The sequence below is a fragment of the Scomber japonicus genome, chromosome 19 (assembly GCF_027409825.1).
Source record: "Scomber japonicus isolate fScoJap1 chromosome 19, fScoJap1.pri, whole genome shotgun sequence".
Taxonomy (NCBI): domain Eukaryota; kingdom Metazoa; phylum Chordata; class Actinopteri; order Scombriformes; family Scombridae; genus Scomber; species Scomber japonicus.
Window position 1 is genome coordinate 22,449,655 of NC_070596.1, and position 21,302 is coordinate 22,470,956.

Genomic DNA, 21,302 nt, shown 5'->3' on the forward strand with positions numbered 1-21,302 from the left:
AACACCATCACAATTTAGCATTCACTCTGCAGGTAGAGGGGGTCAGGGTGAGCGAGGATAGACTTCTTATGAATATAAATAATACAACACACACACACACACACACACACACACATATGCACCCTCATATACATTTACATGCAGACTCATATGCACATATACTTAGAAGAGAGCTCTCAGGTCACAGGAAGTTGGAATGTGCTTTTCATCATCAAAATGTATGCATCGGGTCAGTGCATCTTCACGCTACAACAAAGGACGCAGAAAAATAGCCAAACTGAGCCTGTGACTGTAAAAAAAAAAAACGTCTGAGGTAAATCAGTCTCACATCTGAGGAATGAAAGCAACTCTGGCAACTCTTAATATCAATTTAACCTGCCGCACTGATTCTAGTAGCTTACAGGAGCTACGAGCAAATATGGAAAAGCAATACTTTAATGAATGTGATCACTTTGTACTTGTTCAGGACCCCACCTCAATTGAAAAAGGACTATTATTATATGATATCTATTTTAAGATTTTGATCTTTTTCCAGCCACTGAGTATTTCATTACTGCAAGAAAGAAAACATTTATTTCGATAAATGGGAGCACTTATAAACTGCACAATAATTAATACAATACCATTAATGAAGTGAAACTGGAATTATCAAACCATGAATAAACTGAATTAACAACAATCTATGAAAGCCAGCCAATAAAAAAGTTGGTAACGGTAAATAAAGATTGCGGAAGTTTAGGTCAATGGATCTAAATTAACACGGGACAAAATATAACTACTCTAATCTTTCCTAATAAGCAAATGTGCAAAACGCTCATCTATAGTTGGAGGAAAGTTATTGAGACTAAGTTTCTCCTTGGGGTTGGCATCAACTAAAACTATTCTCTGAAGTTTCTGGAGGGAGGGAGGGAGGCTGGATCTGGTCACCATGGTAACAGATGGAGGAGGCTGCATGGTCTCTGGGATCTTCAAACACCAGGTCTTTCTCTACTTTTAGTCACGACGGCTGGCCGACCAACGGAAACACTGACCATGTGCAGCAGGAGGGAATTCATGGCAATAGTTTGCAGGGATTGTAGTTATTTGAACACAAATTGTAGCTACTCTGTTTCAGATGAGGGAAGGGCAGAACAGTTTTTTTTTTTAATCATTCATCGGAGGATGGCATAACTTGCTAAATAAAACTATGGCACGATAGCAAATATGTTAAAGTTTCAGCAAAAACTGTATGAAGTCTAAAAAAAAAAAAAGTGGTTTGAATGCAAAAACTGTTTGGGATGCGAACAAGTTTAGGTTTGAGGCCAGCAGCATGCAGATAAAAGCAAAAAATGACACTGAGAGTGGTGAGAGTGAACTAAAACAGTTATGTCGGGGGATGTAAAACCCCTAAGAGCTAAAATGTTCCATAAAGCTCAGATTAGAGTCAGGTAGTAATTCTCTCCAAGTTTGTATCTATGAGCAATCCCTCTCATATTCAATGTTTATGTAAAATACTGATTAGAGCAGATTGAATATATATAGTTAAATTAGATTGGGTTGTAATGCACCTGTGGATTGCATTCAATTAAAATGTAAACCATGTAGATTTGGTCAATCAACAACTCGCTAAAAAAAATATATGAGCTTTTCTCCATGAAATACAAATGAGTTTGAAAAAGCAGAAATGAGTAGCACATATCTTATGATGCCCTTTGACTTTGATTGAAATGTTTGTTGAAATCTTAATTAAAGTGAAAGGTTGATTTTTTCCCCCCTGGTTCATGTGAGGTACATTTTAGGGCGGCTCTGTGTTGCCTTGCTTGTTAGAACCGTTGTTATAGCAGTTTGATTCTGCTATTTGGCACATCCTATTTGCTGATAAGAAGGTCACCAATTCACAGTGGTGTCACATAGAGAAATGAGAATCCTCTTGTTTACAGCTGCCTTGTAGTTTGATAAATTCTCACTCGGGGAAGTTAGAGGCTATAACTGCAGAACAGGTAAGATTCATTAAACAAAGTCTGTGTCTGTTTTTAGCTGGCCTACTATCATTCTTCAACTATTTCTTTCTTTAGATCAGGGTTTTTAAAGTTTGAGACTAGGAGCCATCCCTCAGACACAGATTGAAAAAAGCCCCCCCCCCCCCTCCCCCCTCCCCTTTAGTTTACTTGCTTAGTTTCGCTCAATTCCTGGATGCCTATGGGATCATGATTGTTATTTGATCCCATAGACACTCTAAAATTGAGCCAAGGTAGCCTGATATTGCTGTTTGGCATAACTTCAGACTATACTCAATGATTAAAAAAAGTCTGTCTAAAGGCATTTATTAGTTTCATAGTCTGGGAGAGTGGGAAAAACATCAAAATCCCCCAAACCACTCTGTGTCTATGAACTATCTCTATAACCAAATCACACACATTTGGCTATCCTCTGTGTAATCCTTTTGATAACACATGTAATATTTTTTTCACTTCCAGATACAGTAGATGAGCAGATAGAGCGATAGATAGACATTTCCTTTTATTCTGTGTTTTCTCTGTTAATACGTCATCTGTGTTTATATGATTATGCCGGTTGCTCACCTGCAGCCACCGGGGCCAAGCGAGTGAAAACCAGCCTGACACGTGTCACACTTCTCCCCTGTCACGCCGGCTTGACACGTACACTTTCCTCCTTCATCACACTGTAGACTCACTGATGCTGCGAGGGACAGCAGATGGATAATGCAAGAAAAAGGAAACATAAAAGGTTCACAGAGAGAAACACAAAAGGGATAAAAAAGGAGGTTTGTTGTCAAGAAAAATGGAAGAAATATCTCATAATCCATAAAGGTTATTGAAATATTATATGAAATAGATCAATATATTGATAATAATGTGTTATGATGGGGATTAAATGAACACCTTCTATTGAATTCTTGTTCATAAACCCCTTGAGATGAGCCTGGAGGAGGAGGAGGATATAAACTTGCAACTACACTGCAGCTGACACACTGTATCTTTAGTTAATGGAGAAAAAAGAGCAGCTGAGGCATTGTGGACAAGAGAAAAAAGGAAGCCTGATGGAATTTTCTATAAACTTTGATCAATATAATGGAGTCCAACAGCTCTGTGCAATCACCTTACACCGTTTAGGAGATGTACAGGAAAAAGATAGCTGATGTATTTGTTCATTTATCCTTCTCTGGTTCCCTCTCTCTTTTACCCTGATGATAGTGTAATTAGGAGCCAAAACATTTATTGCCCTACTCCTAAATTTAGACTTTAGAATTCAATGAGCCACTGAGTCTCCTTATTGATACCGTTCAGTGAGTCAACTGGATACATTTACAACAGTATAGGTCTTAGTAAAGTCATGGATTTCTTTAATAGTCATTTGGGAAACTACTGTACAGCGAAGAATAAATCTGATGAGATGTGCAAGACATGAGATGAACAAGATTGTATGAATTATGAATAGGAAAAGATTCCTCTCTTAGGCTAAGGTTTGGCAGTTGAGTAGTAGATGAATTAGGAAATATTAATGTAGTGTTATTAATCATTTAAAAACATTTGGCCATAAAATTTTGCAACAATTATAATCCTATGAATCCTTTTCATCTGTAGCCAAATCTTGGTTATGGTACCTTATTGTGCCAATACAGCATTTTCTAGTTTAACAATGATTAAATGTCATGCAAGAATAAACAAAAAGATGTGACTAAAGCTCTTGGCATGGAATATAATAAAGGATTCTTAAGTTATCATAAAAAACAATTAAGGGTTTTGTATGTGGAGTTTACCATTGATATTGCAGTTGCAGGGCAGGCAAGGCTCTTCAGGTGATCTCCTGTAGTGGTTCTCTCTGCATCTCTCACAGTGGGGCCCATCAGTGTTGTCCCTGCAGTTCACACAGCGCCCCCCACTGCCAGTGCTCCGGTACTGCTCCATGTCGAACACACACTCCTCTGATCTCCCACTGCAGTTGCACTCTGCGAGCGAGGGGGGGAATGAAAGCGAGATAGAGATAGAGGAAGAGCAAGAGGTCAAGTAAGGAGAGATGTGAAGAAACGAGGGAAGAGCAGCCACGGGGGGATGAATGCGAAAATGAAGAAGAAGAAGAAGAAGAAGAGGCAACAAGGTAAAAAAAAGAGAGAAGACAGAAATAGGCAGAGGGAAGAGGGAAGAGGGAAGAGGGAAGAGACAGAGGGAGGTTATATGTGTGAGAGATTATGCGTTCTGGGATTGGATCATAATTTAGAGGCTCGTTGCTAATCTCATTTCACACAGGCCTAATGAGGAGCCAATCGGCTGTCAGGGGGCACTTAGATAACAGTAATTCATGTTTATACAAGAGCAAATTACTCAGCTGATAACACACCATCACAGCTCTCATACCCCTCACATCAAATCCCTCCTTAGTTTACCAGTTACCCTGAGGGGGGATTTAGGGGAAATTGCCCATTTTATTATGAATCAAACTCTCTGTTGTGCTGGCAATAGCTACATGATTATCTCTCCTGGTTAATAAGCAGTCTAAGTAGTGCTCACCTTATGTTAAAAAAAAAAAAAAAGGATCACCAGTTGCTTTAAAATCTCTGTTTCATTTGGCTCTAACTAATGCTGCATTTATGGCATTATTATGAGTCAATAAGAGTTCACTGAAGTGTTAGAAAAGCCCAGATTGTGTATAAGATTTCTATACTATCTAAAATCTTAGATTCCTCTCAATATGAGAAGAGTACAAGTGATGCGTTCACTTACTGTACATACTGAAGTACATTTGAGCTGCGATGCAACTGCTTACCTTACAACAAAAAACTACACAAGTCACTCACTATGAATCTCTGAATCAATGGAATCAATTAAGTGATTTGTCATTTCCCTCTTTAACCTGTTGAACCTCCAAACTGTATAGGTTAGCTGCTTGGTAAACACCAATGTCTAGGGGTGTGACGATACACTCAGGTCACGAGACGAGATAGGACACAACATTGGGTTCACAAGATCGAGACGAGACGAGATTTTAACTATATTTTTTAAGAAAACTTCAATGAGGAAATACATGACATGTTCTTTGAAATTGAATTGAAATGTTTTAACTAATCATCTTGTAATGAATCACTTTAGTTCTACTTTCTAAATATATACTAATCATATGCAGTATGCAGCACTGTAAAAGGTTTCCCCATATATATATTTTATAGATGGATAATTTTGGTATTTATGGAAATAACAACCATAAACACCCCTACCAATGTCCTATCTGTTCCTATAGGTACTTCTGTTAAATAAGGAAGATGAGACGTGTGTAACTGTTTGGACACTGTCCTATCCAGACCTGGACCTGTAACTGATGAAATATTGAGGATTGTTAAATTTTGTCTCAGCATATCTATTTTAATGGGTGCAGCTTCTCCAGCTATTACCATAAAAGTGGAAAGGACCTCAGGAACTCACAGGCCAATGTGCATAGCCAATCTTCTCATGTGACACTAATCAGCCAATCAAATCTGTGCATTCGGACATGTGGAGAGACTCGACTGATATACACACGGAGATAATATTTAATATGTGTTGAGATGTTTTGTTATAGTTATTAGATGTGAAATAAAGTTTATAGTTAAGTTAGTTTAAGTTTAAGTTAAGTTTAAAAGTATAAAGGGATTCTTTTTTATTTTTCTAAAACTAAGCACTTTATTCACAATTGAATCATAATGAAAAGCTTTCAGTAGGCCTAATGCACTATATTTTAAAATGTATTTGATATGAGAAAAGAAAATGTATTTATTTTATTCTTTTTTACTTATTTTATTATTTATTTGAATCCCACAAGTTCAGTGTAATTACTGATAAATGAATTCTACTGTATTTATTTGACAGTCTACAGTCTACCCATTAGACACAGATGCTACTTCGATGTACAGAAAAATAACACAGACATTATGATCTGGACCTTCACATGAGGACATTTTCATAAATTGGACCTCAGTGAGTTTTTGAATGCCCCTGGTTTAAAGGAATCTTTGATGGAGCTGTGCTGTGTAGAGAAAATGACACTATAAGCTCCTCCTTTAACATTAGCCCCAGTATTTGGACATATTGTTCATTCAAAAATATTGATTACTTTCGCTTTCAAGCCTCTGCCCTGAAATTGTAGCTTTGATGGATGAAATGAAAATATACTGCAGGAACAAGTAGTCTCTGCACTGCTAGGAGTGGCCTTTTGAAAAAAACTATGTATCTTTTGACAAAGTCCCTTGTTATCACATCTGCAATCCCTCTGACTGTGGGGCAACAGAATCTGACAAAAACTGACACTCCACATAAAAAGTTGCTGCAGCATGACTCACTTGTGATTGGCGACTGGAGCACAAATTTCGACCAGCCAGCTCTACTTGTCAGCTCCCATCCACTTTATCTTTCTCGAACCGGCTAGTGGTGCTGCCACTGCTGGTCAGGCTAGCCGATAGCCAGGTGGCAGTACTGTCAACAGCAGCCAGAGCCTCTGTCAGATTTCCTCAAATCCATGTCGACTCTGACGTCTCTTAAGTAATACATGAAGTCTACTGTTATACTGTGAGAATGTTTGATTGTCCAGTCCAGAAAGCGGAACATTTTCTCAAAATTTTAGTTGACACAACTTCAGGTCTAACTATAGAGTTATGTTGAAAGTTGCTTCATGTGTGAAGTGAAGTGAAGTGCGGAAAAAGACTTTGTTTAATTATAGAACGTCATGGGCAAAGTGAACATCTGGCTTCTCATCCCTCTCACCAAGTTCAAACTATATTTGCATATGTTTAATTAGTTGCTATTTATGTGTCAGTACCTGAGTCTTTTATCAAGCTTTTGTATGTACTGTTTTATTCAGTCGTTTGATTTGGTTATCTGCACTAAATAATAGGTGTATGATCATAATTAGTTCATTCCAAGCTGTATTTAAACCATTCTATGTTTATTATTTCCATTGTAATGTGCATTGGCGGTATTTGATCAAATGAAAAGGCATCAAACGCCATGACATTACTAAACCCATTATCACAAGCATGATAAATTACTGCAGCATATTTTCCATTTAAGTAAAGGAGTGGACAATAATGGCGCTTTTCCACTATACAGTTCTAGCACTACTCGGCTCGACTCGACTCTATTCGTTTTTTTGCGTTTCCATTAGGGATAGTACCTGGTACCTGGTACTTTTTTAGTACCTGCTCCGCCGAGATTCCAAGTGAGCCGAGCCGATACTAAAATGTGATGTCAACAGACTGCCGGCCACTGATTGGTCAGAGAGTCGTCACTGGAAGAGTCACGAGCCGTCTGACACAAGAATTAAATCCGGCATTTTTAAATACCGGCAACGGCGTTACAGAGATTGGACTCTCTTCTCTTGCTTTGTGCGTGACAAAAGGCACAGGCAGAGCAGCAAGTACACCATCGTCTCCATAGTTTATGTGTTTGTGTCGTGTATAAAACAAAGTCACAGCAGTTTCGCGCAGCCATGCTATGACGACACCGCCCGCGTTGAGTAGGTACTATGAAGCAATGAAAAAGGTCGTACCTGGTACCAAACCGAGTTGAGTCAAGCCGAGTAGTGCTAGAACTGTATAGTGGAAAAGCGCCATAAGTGTAGCAGAACATTGTGTATGGGGGATGAACACACATACAAAAACTATCTTAGTGAGGACATTCATCAACATAATACATTCCCTAGCCCCAAACCATGACCTTAACCATCACAACTAAACCTAACCAAAATCCTTATCCTTAACTGAACCTAAAGAAAGTCCTCAGAAAGTGAGGACCAGTGAAAATGTCTTCACTCTCCTTAAATGTCCTCACTTCCCAGGTGTAAAACTCAAATGGGTCCTCGTAAAGACAGCTATACAAGTACACATACACACACACACACACACACACACACACACACACACAGTATGGCAGACAGGAACTAAGAAAGGACAAATCAGTTCCAGAAGTCTATCACAAAGACCTCTACACAGCCTTCCACAGCCACAGTTTGGTCATCTTGACCACATTTACGTCCACCCGCCAACATCCACCGCTTCCACATGCTGCTTTCCTCAATCCTGTCCTGGAAACGCACAGCCTGTGCAGGCAAACTTAGCTCCAGACTCAGCAGGAACAAAATAGTGCAGAAAGAACTCCTGTCCTGTGATTGATGGAACCACCTCCTCAAACACTATGCCTCATACATTTTTGGATGACCTTTAGTGAAGAAATCTACAGGGCTGCAATAGTAAGTGTAAGGATATAACACTTTATAGTGAGTTACAGCCTTCTCAGCCAAAATAATATTCTCATTTGCAAAGATTACTTTTTTTTTTTATTAAAGAAATCAAGGAAACAGTTGTAATGAAAGTATCTCCCCCCCTCTTGACAGCATATGTAGAACTGTACAGTAACTGGATGTCTCCTCTACAGATAAAGGTCCTGCAGTATCCCTTTGCAGAAAAAGGGATGGCGCAGTGCCTTCATTGTGACTATGACTCAGTGGCACTAACCTCTCTTGAGAGGCTGTTCCTGCAGCACTTCATAGTCCGGCTGAAGGCTTCTAAGGACTCTTTAATTTGCATATCATGCCCATATAGGCGTGAACGTTGCCCTCATATTACTGCTTGGGTCAAAGAGATTAGCCTGGACACACAGCAAAAGCCATGTTCATCTTTATCAGCAGTGCTTTTAAAGGCACTCAGCCCCAAATAAATAAGCAGTGTGGTATAGCAGTACTAAACAGAACTGGTGGTGTATGAGTCTTGTCAGCATCAATCTGAGTGCTATAAGATGTTTGATCAAAGGAAAATCCACCAGAAATCCTCTACTGTGATGCAAATACTGCCTGAATTACCTACCAAATACACACACTGTCACAAATGCAAAGAATATAACATGTAAATGAGTGAAAACAAATAAAAATAGAGCCTTGTTTATGTCTACAATGTGTCTGGATTGAATTAGACAAATATATGTACTGAACTCAGCAGCTGGTTGTCTGAGATCAAGCAGCTAAAGGATGCTGCCGTAGGCACTATGATTCCTTCATACTGCCACCTCACCTCATCTCACCTGAAAGAAGTGATGCAATCCACCATCCTATTGTCTTCTGCTGTTTAGATAAATAATTTCTTGTACTGTACTGCTGCAAAACCCATTATAGAGAGACAACAATCCCTGAGGGCACAATAATTTCTCATTTTTACATCTAATTTGCTGGACGAATGATATGTCGGACTAGCCAGGAGAGTATAGGACACCAGCACTGATAAGAGACCATGAGGCATACATATCTGTAATCTTAAATGTAGTGTAACAAACAAATCAGACCTGTGCCTAACCCCACACACTATTCAGCCTGTTACCTCTGTGCTTTGGGTTAAGATGTGTTTTCTTTTTTTGATAAGGGGTTGTTAAAAAAAAGCAGCATTTGCCAACAAGATCAGCCCAGTAATCTATCAACATTGTCGACTACACTGCCTGAGGAGTTGGTCTGCACATGGTTTTATGATCTCCTTTCACTCATGCTACAGAAATGTGCTGCTGTTATGCTGTTATATGGGCCATGTCATTTTATGTAATTGCTAATATTTAATCTTTCTCACTATTTCTTTTGCATTGAGACAACAAAGAGTCCTATGTGTGTTTTAAAACTAATTTTAGAATGGAGGACGTCCTATATTAAAGGGATACTTTGTCATTTTCAGAAATACACTTATCTGCTCTGTTGTCGTGACTTAACCCTTACATCCTGTTCAGGGTCAAATTTTACCCATTTTTACATCTGAGATCAGTTAATGATGAACTTAAAATACGAAGAAGGAAATATATTCAGCACATATTCATTTAAAATGTCTAAAATATTCGTTCTTCACATTTAATATAATTTGTTCAATAGTCCTGTCTTATGTAACATTGGACCATTAAATTGTTTTTTAGTTTTTTCCTCTTAAAAACTAAGAAATGAACTCTTTCAGCTGTCTGGAAGTTTAATTAAGGAATAATCTCACATTTATTTGTGACTGATGAGATGTTTATGAATGATTTGTGGTTCAGAAGTTTGTTATTGAGACTAATTATGAGGAAATACTGCGATGGGTCAGAATATGAATAGTATGTGATGGTTAAATGATTTATACCACTCACATATCTGTCTGCTAAATATGAAGCTAAGATCAAGAGACAGTTACCCTAACTTAGCATTAAACATGAAGCAGGAACTCATTGTCCAACTGTTCCCTTTTAAGAGCCCGTTTTTGGGATTATAATTACATCACCATTTTCCACTTAGATGCATACGTTTCACTACTACTGAATCTGGAAATCTTTCTAAGACTGGCAATCTAGTTAGCGATAAAATTGAGATGATCTCACTAAAGTCCAATGTGAGTTTTTAAATGTGCAATTTAAGTGTTTAAATATTTTACAATCTAGTAAAATAGTTTTCATTCTCTACCAAACACAGTTCCCTGCAGTTACAGCTGGAATTTGTAGAAAAAGGTTTGAAATCACAGTTAGCAGCCTCATCTACCAAAACATATATTCTACATTCAAATAAATATAACAGGACAGCTGAGGCACAACATGTACAATGGATGGTCCATTAATCAGAGAGTTGATGATATCTTTGGTGAATAGGTGAATGAGAAGCAAATTGTAAAGTGCTTTGTCTGCTAAGATAGAAAAGCACCATTTATATGTGCTATTGATTGTACTCAATAAATACAACTCTCATCCGAGACAACGCCTGCCTTGACTGTTTGTGGCCGACAGGTAACCGAGTGTACACAGAAAGCACAACATGGAAAGCTATTGTGATGCAGATCATGAGGACTGAGCCATTTGGGAGTTGAAGCGAAAAGGACTCAGCAGGAAATGAAGTGGAAGGATGTTGACATAGATGCTAATTTGCATTCTGGGCGAAAAGCAATCATATTTATATATTCTTCGGTCTAGGTGGAAATGCAGCGTTGTAACAGATGATTAGTGTCATACATACATACTGTATACAATTTGCTAGACTGGATATAGGTTGGATGGGGATGGGACTGAAAGGAAAGCAATGCCAAATTATATAATTCTATTAAAAATTAAAACTTTGTGAATTATTACAGATCAAGCTTATTTCACAATTGCTTGCTTTTTGTTACATAAAAGCAGATTTGATGGAGACACAAGGTTTATTTTAAAGTTGTCAATACATAAGATCTCTAAGAATCTGTGTTACACCCTGTCTGTCTGATGTAATTTACTGTTAGATCCTGACTGATCCTATCACCATGACAAGGTAATTATAATAGCTGTGCTGTGTGCATAAAAATTGGATCTGCTAATATCTCGTTACTCCTGCTGTGTGATGGCACAGCAGGTATTTAATGAACTCAAAAGAATACTACATACAAACAGATGTGGGGGAATAACACATTACAACCGCATTACCGATTATTCAGTGAAAATAACAGGTGAGATTTATTAATCTAATGCATGACAGACACGGAAGAGCAGAGTGAAAAAAGCTAAAAGAAGAAGCATGTGTGTGCACCTCCGCCTACTAAAGCCCCGTAAAGTGTGGCTTTTTACACTCTCATTAATAATGCACCAATCTCAGGAGCTTAAATGTGGAAGAGAAAGCTTGTTATTCAGACATTTTCCGGGAAGCCTGGCTAACCTATACACCTACTGGATATTTTCCATTGTAGAGTCACTTTGTGCCTCTTATTTGGTGAACTGGTGATTTGTTTAAGTGGCATGACAGTGAGAACGAGTCTGAATGCGAGTGTCACTCAGACAAAAAATATTATTATTATTATTATTTTTTCTCCATGATACCACCCCAGCTACATAGAAATTCATCTCTAAAAATGAATTTACTGATTTCTAGCATTTCTAAATACTAAAAAAAGTTATTTTTACACTTTTTATTTGTAATATGGAAAAAAAACATACATTTAATACAATATCTGTTTTGTGTAGAAGCATTTGGGGCTTTTTAATTGCCCTAAATGACTATAATACGACACAGGCAAAAACAACAACAGTAGTAATAATGAAGATATAAAAGGGGAACTGATTTTTGGTTTAAATGTACGTCTTTATCCATCATATTTCAAAGTAGGGGCACTACCAATAGGTTTAGATGATAAGTGTCTGATATATCTGTTATGAAATATACTATTGATGTTTTTAAAAAATGATCACAGTTTTCCAGCTACAACTGCAGCCTTCAATCTTAAATCAGGGGCAAGAAAGGATTTAAAGTACAGACCCACTGAAACAGCCTGAGGCTAAGCTGATGACAACATCAAACAAACAAGTAAAATCATGGAGACCTGCAGCAACCTGCTTGGGCTGTAAATGATTTCAGTCTCAGAGGGGGATAATTTTGATGAGAATGACATCTCATTGCACCCCGGATACACACAAACACCAACTCTTACACAACAATGTCCATATTCCTCCTCATAAACCTCATAACCACAAAGCAAAAAGCAAGAAAAATAAAAACATCAGTCCAATATAAACTTTTGATAAACAACCTAGACTGATGGTAAAATTACTCAGAAAAGACACAATCATGTAACACACTCAGACACGATCATGTAATACTGAAACACACATAAAAAGTCCCCTTAAAACTTCCATTAGCAACCTGATACCACACACAGCAACATGTGTTTTAAAAGTTTTTCTCTCGATACCGATACGTACATGATAAGGATTTATATCGGGTTTAATCTGTGCCTAGAAAGACACTTTTATTCTGCACTAATCTATTGGAGGATGTGCAATATTACAATGCAACATTGAGTAAGAAAAGTGGGAAGAATCTGCAAAGCAACACTGACAAAAACACAGACTCAAATGAGAATGTCCCAGTCCTACCTTTCTTCTTGTCAACCGAAGGCCTTTCTGTCATTTTAAATCTCCCAGATCTGCTCAGAAACACACCGTTCCTCCAGCGGGTCTAATATAAGGGGCGGGACGGGGCGGGACACAGAATTTGCTGGGAAAGACGGGGCGTTGGATTTGTGTCACAGGTGCGCCGCACCGGGCGGAACAATAATCGTTTTATGTCGATTATTACATTTTTATAATCGTGGGATCTCTGACTGGCAAATGCCAAATGGGACAGTCAGAGGCGGAATAACCATTACGCAAACACAGGCAATTGCCTGGGGCCCCGAGATTTCAAGGGCCCCCCAAAAGTCTCATAAAAACTGTTTAATAAATGTTTCTTCGATTTAAATTAATTATTATTGTTTTAGTCTTAATTTGCACGCTCAAAAATACATAAAAATGCTTAATCTAGCGTGATCATTTTGACTGCTCCCCCTCCCTTCTCATACAATGGACTATTCTATGTTACTGCGCATGTGCAGGCTTGATTCAGGAAGACGGTACCAAAACAAACTTGTTGGCGCGATTTTGAGAGGTTTTGAGTTGAGAAAAATTAAGCGGAGTTATCTCAGTGGAGCGGAGAAGAGGAGAAGGCGAGAGGAAAGTAAACCGTTTTTATCAATACCACAAAAGGTGTCGACCTTTTTCACAGTGACGCCAAATCTAGGTACAGACGGAAGTAACCCTCCCAACACTGGACAAGCCAGACGCTTTTGCCAGTAGTAGCACTGCTGTCAGTGTCAGCCGAGGAGGAGATGAAGTGGAGAGTGATATGACACAAGTGGCCCTTTCCACCACGAAGATGTGAGTATTAAAGCGGTCAAAATGGTAAACTATATTAAATGCTGAAAAATGATCAATTACAGTAAAAGCTTTGAGATGATTCACTTGTTAGATAATAATCCTCAAGAAAGATTTTAAGGACATTATCTAGCTCAGGAAATACGAGAATTTTCTCAAATTGAAAATTTTTAGTTGTACTGTTAAAATGTTTGTTCTCATAATTGACCTTGTTATCTTTTGTGGTGTCTTCTTTTTTTAGTAACACAAGATACAACAATATCCAGGCTGAACCTACTTGCTGCTGCCCACATTGAAGACCTTGTGTTGAGGTGAGAATAAAACTTTTGTCAGTGCAGTACGAGAATGTGGAGGGCCCCAATGACTGGGTTTGCCTTGGGCCCCCAAATGACTAAATACGCCTCTGGGGACAGTCCAGTAGGGGTGTGTGTGTGTTGGAAAAAATTCAACCGGCGGGCCACGGTTCACTTGAACAGCCCATCTTGGGGGTTACACAGTCCCAATTGCCAATAGGCTACCTGTATTGTAAAGCAAGTGCATGAAGTAAAACCCAGACATCAGCGTTAAAAAAAAGTTAACTTAAGTTTCACTGTTGGGAAATTTCTTGGTAGTGCATCAAAGGAAGTATATAATAACTCAAATATCTGAAGGAAACGGGGCTATTTCAGAGAATTTGAGAATTTAGCCTTGCTTTTATTTTTTAATGCCGGATGTCAGGGGTCAAACGAGAAATGAATTCCACACAGACAGACTGGAGTTTGAATTGAGAATAACGCCTGCCTATAAAAAATGGATAAAGGTCCCTAAAAATGAAAAGGACGAGCAGAAAAGGTCAGAGTGAAAAAAATGTTGTGGATGATGTTTTAAGTTAATAGCAACAACAAATGAATATGGATGACACTGCCACACAAAATGCTGTTAGTGTTAGCATGCTTAGCTGCAGTGATAACATTACCAGTTCAACCCCAAAAGAAGAGGATGAGGAAGGAGTTTGGACAGATAAGGAGGCTGGTTCCAGTGGAGAGCAGGGGCAAGAAGAGGAAGCCTGAAAGGTGCTACTGCTAACATGTGATAGCAGTTTAGCTCACTTTGTGACAGTGTTAACACCACCAAAATACCACACAGATGCACAAAGTGAGTTTCAAGGTCAGGAAAATACCAAATAGTCAGAGTGCTGCTTACATTGATTGTTGTACAGCCCAATAGGTTACAGTCATGATGCTTGTCACTGTCAGTGAATGAACATTTAAATAGTGTTGGTAGCATGAAATCCTCACTGTTAAGCCTGATGTGTGAATTGCGTCAGATCAGCTTCCCACAATGTGGGATGATTGACTATAAATAGCTCTGACATTTCCAGATTATAAGAGGAAAGCTTTTGTGCAGTGTGAAAATTAAGTTTTGGCTATTTGGTTTCATGATGATGCTATTACATTTTGTCACAGACTACACTCATAAGATTATATTAGTTTTATTTGTGAAGTTACAGATTTGAGCACAAGTGTGCTAAGAGCTTGGTTGCTCAATTCTAATTCAAATGAATAGTGTGCCTCTTTTGGTGCCAACTTTTCCTCTAAGTTATTTCTTAGCTATTTCTTTATTCATTACATTATTTCATGAAACCATGTAAGTTCACCTGTTGTTCGGGTGTCAAATTGATATCTATTCCTTAGCCTATGTATGATATAAGTAGCCTGATATTGCTTCATGCAACTCCTAATTGGATATGTTGGGGAAAAATTGGGCCAAGACAAAAATTGCAAAGGCCGAATTTTTCTCCCTGTCCGACTCTGGTTTACATGATTCAATGATAACATTTTCCAAAATGGAAATTGAGAAAAAAACAAGGAAATGTAGATTAGTTTGAGTTTTGAAATTGGATTATTGCAGCTGGTACTAAGCAGATGAAACAAAACATCAGGTGTTTGGCTTGTCTTTCAAGGAAGTGGGAGTAGTTTGACAACAGAGGATCCAGACTGTTGTTGGACGGGCTGGTGTGTGACCACGCACCCAACCTGGCCAAAATGGAAAAGCTGAAGCCAAGAGGTGGTTTACCAGGCCTGATCAAGATCCACCTGCCCTCTGTCTGAGATAAAGTTGTGTTATTGGGATGGAAACAGAAACTAAAGGATGATGATTGATACAGCAAACTGTATATTCGGTGCAAAATCAGATGCAGAGAGACTATTGGATTTAAACTGTGATAGTATCTGAAGGGAGATTCTTGGGGAAAGACTTTATTAGAATGGGGAAGGGGCGCATTGTGAAATGGGATGAGGATCATCTCCGCTCCGGTTCGGATTACAGAAAATGAACTGTTTCTCTGGCCCATTAGGAGTCTATTACTCACGCAAACTGGAATATTAATGAAATATGAATATGAAAAATATGAGAATTTGAAGCAGTCTGCCATGTCTGCTGAAAAAAATAGCTTTCATAATATTAATCATATTTAACAATTGACATTTGGCTGGTTTATAATGGCCAGAATGTAAATTAGGCAGTGCTATTAAGGTATAAGACATACTTTTCCCCCCTTTTTTTGTTACCTGGAAGATGGAATCATATCTTGTTTTGTTCACACTAATGGCAGAAAATGATGAAAAACATTGTAATCAAATGGCATTTATAAAAGAAACATGATGGAACCATACTGTATGCTTGATTGGTATTGTGTTATTGTATGTGGGAGTACTACGCTAATTTGTCTAATTGACTAGAAACCTTTTTCTCCATCAAATGTAATCAGTGGGGTCACTCCTAGTAACATATTTGAATTAATGTGCTTGTTCAATGCCGTTTCAGGCATTTTAGTTGATATGGAACATATCTTGAAATGCAAGGCACATTTGAGAAATTTGATTCCTTGATTCTCATAATTTGCATACATTTACAAACATAAAAACACATCTGTTTTTTCTGAGATGAATACACATCCTATAAACGGTGTAATGGAATTGTCATACATGAAATGTATGAGGCTGCATGTTTATTATTGAAATGCAGAGGTAACTACAGACTTAAGTATTAATCTGCACAGTGTGATTTACTGCACGCTGTTCCAAAAGAGCAAGATAAATAGGATTTAAATTGTTAAAAAGGCAGAAGACACTGATGCAGAAAATAAGTAGTTGATTAACATTATGTCACTTTGTGTTTATTCAGTAAAGTTCAGGTTTTATCTTAATTATTGTGAAATGTTTTAGTTCCATGCTCTAAAAAGGTCATGAGTCTGGTATTGTTTATTCTCTCTGCTAAAAGAATGCTATCTACATATTGCTTAAAAGAGACACTTGACACTTTTGGCAGATTCGTTGGAAATTGTCACCTTTTATCATCAGCAATAGCCGTCCTTGAAAATAGCCCACACATAATTGCACTGCACATGTTTTGTCTTATCACCACCTTTCAAAATCTTTTTTTTTTTTTTTTTTTTTGGTGCCACAATAATTGAAGCCCATGTTGCAAAGTGTTTTTTGAATGAGGTGCTGTCTCTAAATTGTGTGACTGCACCTTATACATAATCATGTATCTGTTGTTCTTTTGTCAGTTGTTGTTGCTCTACTGTGTTTATATCAGGGTTATTATAGGTTTACATAGTTTTTAGTTTTTCAGTTTGCTTTTTTATTTCAGTTTAGTTTTAGTTAGTTTAATGAGTGATTAAGTAGTTTTAGTTCAGTTTAATGAGTGATTAAGTAGTTTTAGTTCAGTTTTTATTATGAGGAATTGACTAATTTTAGTTTTTCAGGTATTAGGAGGAAAGCCTTGATTAGTAGAAGCTGAAAGGATGAAATAATGCCTGACACTGAGGTACATTTGCTGTGTTTGTGGTCTCCCTATTGATACTAGTCACTGAACAGAATACATTAACAATGTAGGGAGAAAAAGAAAAGAAGAACTAAAACTAAGCTGATTTTAGTTTTAGTGAGTTCTGCATTGTTCATTTTAGTTCATTTAGTTTTCATTTTTACATAACACTCTTTTTTTCAGTTAACTTAATTATTTTTTCACTCCTAGTTTTAGTTTTAGACTTAGTTTTAGTTAACTATAATAACCCTGGTTTGTCTGAACATAAAAGGTTTTCAAGGAATCTATTATAAATCTTTAGATGAGATATTTTAATACATTGATTACAAATTAGATTATTTAATTGTGCAGGTTTGTGAACAAAATGTATAGCCACAATATAAGATGTTAAAAAATACAGCTACAGTATATGCAAATCAGTGCAGTTACCATGGCATTTGCAATTTTGAAATGACATAGGAATAACAAAAAGACAGAAACCCTCAATCAGCATAAAGCAATATGCATTTTCATGGCAGATAATTATGATACAAATGTTCTTGTATGCTGAAGATATTTTACAATACTTGTTTTTCTTAGGATTATGTTACAAATAGTTCAGTGACCCGAATCAATGGCCAGATATAAAGCCTGACTCGACTCCTACCTATGTAAGTAATGCAAGTAATATTGTAATGCAAGTGCAGTAGCTCAAGCTGCAGCCAAGTGTTTTTCATCAGCCTCCACACTGTCAGGAAGTGGGGAGAGTAGAAGAAAGGGACAACGGAGGAGGCAAATTCGGAAAATGCTTAATTGAAAATGGCGTACACAGTAGAGAAGCAAAGCGTTGCCAGAGAGGACTAAATAAGTAACACAGGGAGTCTATAAACCCGAAATAACTACTCTCCAAAACACTCCTATCGCTTTTCACAGATGCTTTTTTTTACTCTTTCAAGTCATGTCCAGGTTTTCATCAGCAAATTACATGTCAAGATGCAAGTCTTTTAAGTTTCTGAACACTGACCCACATCCATTATGAATAACACGTGGCACCAGTTACATGGCAGTTCCACATGTTTTTTCTTCAAAGCTGTGTTAAAGGTGTTTTTGCACAGCTCAGACCAAGTCTCTTCTATGTATTTTAATTGAACTTTTATGAAATCACAAAGGGCTGTGCTACAATAAAAGCAACTGAGCACACATTTTCTTTCTTAAAACAATAGTTAGGAACACAAATAAACAATAAAACTTGTTTTTTGCTTGCTGTAATCATTCCTCTTGTTTATACTGACCTTTGGAAGATATCCTCCAAATGTGCTTACAATGATGGGGGATTAAGATGATAGATGCTTTATTGTCATTGCATGTTAACCCTGGTATGGCAACGAACCACTTAGCAGCATATGTAAATAAACATTAATACTCATATAATAACAGTCATACGCATAAAGGCACACAGCAGGCTTCAGCCTTCTGAGTTAGTCATATAAAGTGGATATCTTCCATCTATACAATATTGGAAGGACTGTAACAAAAAGAGGGAATCTGCCACTCAACAGACTGTAGCTTTGGAAATTATTGACTAGATGTGACTAATTTGGACAGCCTGATATTAGCTTCAAATAAACTTTTAAATACACGTTTGCACAGAAGGAAGGCTGTGGATGACATTATAAGTGAATTATGAAGGGATCTCTTTAATGGCCAGTACGGACAAGAAGAATGATTACTGGGCACCTAACTCTGGTTTTAAGATTTTAAAAACTGTGAACTTATCCTTTCAGGTAGTACCTTGTGACCAATAGAATTCCCAGTGTACTGTAAAGACTCACTTTATTCTATTGATTTTCCCTGCTGCTTGGTCAGCGGTCAAAAAATAAAAATACACAAGATTTGTGACATGCAGGTCTGCCAGATGCTATCTTTATTATTACTGATGCCTCTAGTATTTCTATGAGTCAAATTTGAATAATAAAAAAAACACTCAAGTCATGCCATGTCCAGATCAGGTGTTGTACAATGGCAGGTGGATACACAGTATATGTAAACAGCAAATATCACTGACTGCACCACCACACTACTTTTTTCTTCATTTTTTATCTCAGCTCCCGCAAAGTCAAAGATCATCTGCCTTTTATTTGATTAGAAATACTTTGTTCTGAAAGATGCACCTTATCTTTTATAGCTTATTTCAGTGTCATATAGAATTACAGTCTAACACCACTAAAGTTTGATTCAAGGGATAATGAAGGCTCTTGTCCCTCTAAAGCCCACAAATGTTTCAAATGTTGTTAACTTGAAGACATTTCACACATTACTAACACATAGAGGGACAGCACCATCCCAACATCACACCAGACAAAATAACACTTTTTTATGAATAATAACACAATGAGATTCATCATTTTAAACGTGTAGACAAATAAAGTACTTTTTAAAGCAGCTTCTTCGAACTTCAAAATATATTTTTGCAGGCTAAAGATATCTTAAAACATCGTCTATAAGATCTGTACGCTTGCACTTTCTGTGATAAGTAGTCATATCATCCTTATATTTGTTTCTTTTGTGGCTCATGTGATATTGTGCTTAAAAAGTCAGTAACTTTCATTGTTAACAGATTTGTCATCGTGTCTATAATGTGAATTCTTTTTGAGATTTTTACCCCTCATGTTGAGTTCAACACCTTTCTAACTATTGTATTAACACAAGTGTTTATAAAGTGTAACAAAACATAGATTATGATCTTTTTTTGGTCTTAAAACCTAAAATCAACTCAGTTTCTACAGTTTATAAGTGCTACACAGTTATTGTTTACAAGGTTAGTGCATCTATTGTATATAATTTCCTTGAGATATTTTCTTGCAGATAAAAACCTGACAAATGTCCTTGGTCAAAATGTTTTGCCCAAACATGGAGAGAATACTATAGTGGCTTTCCAGGTGCCTGATACCAAAATAGAAAAGGTTGGTAGGACAAACTGAGGAAAAAATGGTTTTGTGCCAGATAAAGATGTGTAATTACAGTGAACATGCATTTCTATGCCTCTACATTGTGTCTGTTTTATACGGCTTGTGTTTATTTATTAATATAGTGCATTGATTAAGTTGGGTGCAGTACTCTATTTAAGACGCCATCTGCTTGGAACACAGAGTAAGAGTAATTAAAAAAAGCTTGCTGCTTAATAGAATTCAGCAAAAAACAAAAACAATTTGTGAGCCACTCTCCTTTATGGTTTGTATCCCTTAGCCAATTACAATTCATCCTTGACAGCATTCAGTAGAAGTGCACAGTCTGATGAACCAGACCTGATAATACCCATGCTAATTCATACAAACAGGACAACACTAAAAGTGGGGATGCCTACAAACATATAGTATGTGCATACAAACAACATTCACTCTTATAAATATCCACAGCTGATTAGAATATAGACACACATCTTCCATTGGGCTTAATACTTGTGTGAATATTCATAAACTTAACAATGCAGACATTCTTAATTATGCTGTAATGCAGACATATTAATTTAATTAGCTTTTGTTTTTGTTCATAAAGTAAGAACTAAACAATGTGTTGGCTGACTACACGTTAAATGCTGTTTCTGAGTTCAACTAAATAAAATACTATTCATCTTACAATTTAATGCAAATCAATGACGTTCAATTTCTATAAACCCTTGCCATAGTGATTGCCAATCTATACTTCCTATTAATATCTTCCTCATGCAGAAAATGAAGGCGATGCACATAAGGAAAATAAATATTTAAAATATACAGTACTGAAGATTGATGTCAGGTGGTACACTGATGGATTTTGCTGGAGCTTGGACAGCCTGAGCTTGTCACATGA

At 37.2% G+C, this 21,302-nt stretch overlaps 1 protein-coding gene across 1 annotated transcript in view; it reads right to left on the reverse strand.

The window, feature by feature from the left end:
• lamc3 (laminin, gamma 3) overlaps positions 1 to 21,302 on the reverse strand; it is a 107,418-nt gene that overhangs the window by 56,470 nt on the left and 29,646 nt on the right. The window contains exons 5-6 of the mRNA XM_053339965.1: positions 3,761 to 3,949; positions 2,562 to 2,679 (exon numbers count right to left, since the gene is read on the reverse strand). Coding sequence (XP_053195940.1) covers positions 2,562 to 2,679; positions 3,761 to 3,949 — 307 coding nt within the window. The remainder of the gene's footprint in view (positions 1 to 2,561; positions 2,680 to 3,760; positions 3,950 to 21,302) is intronic.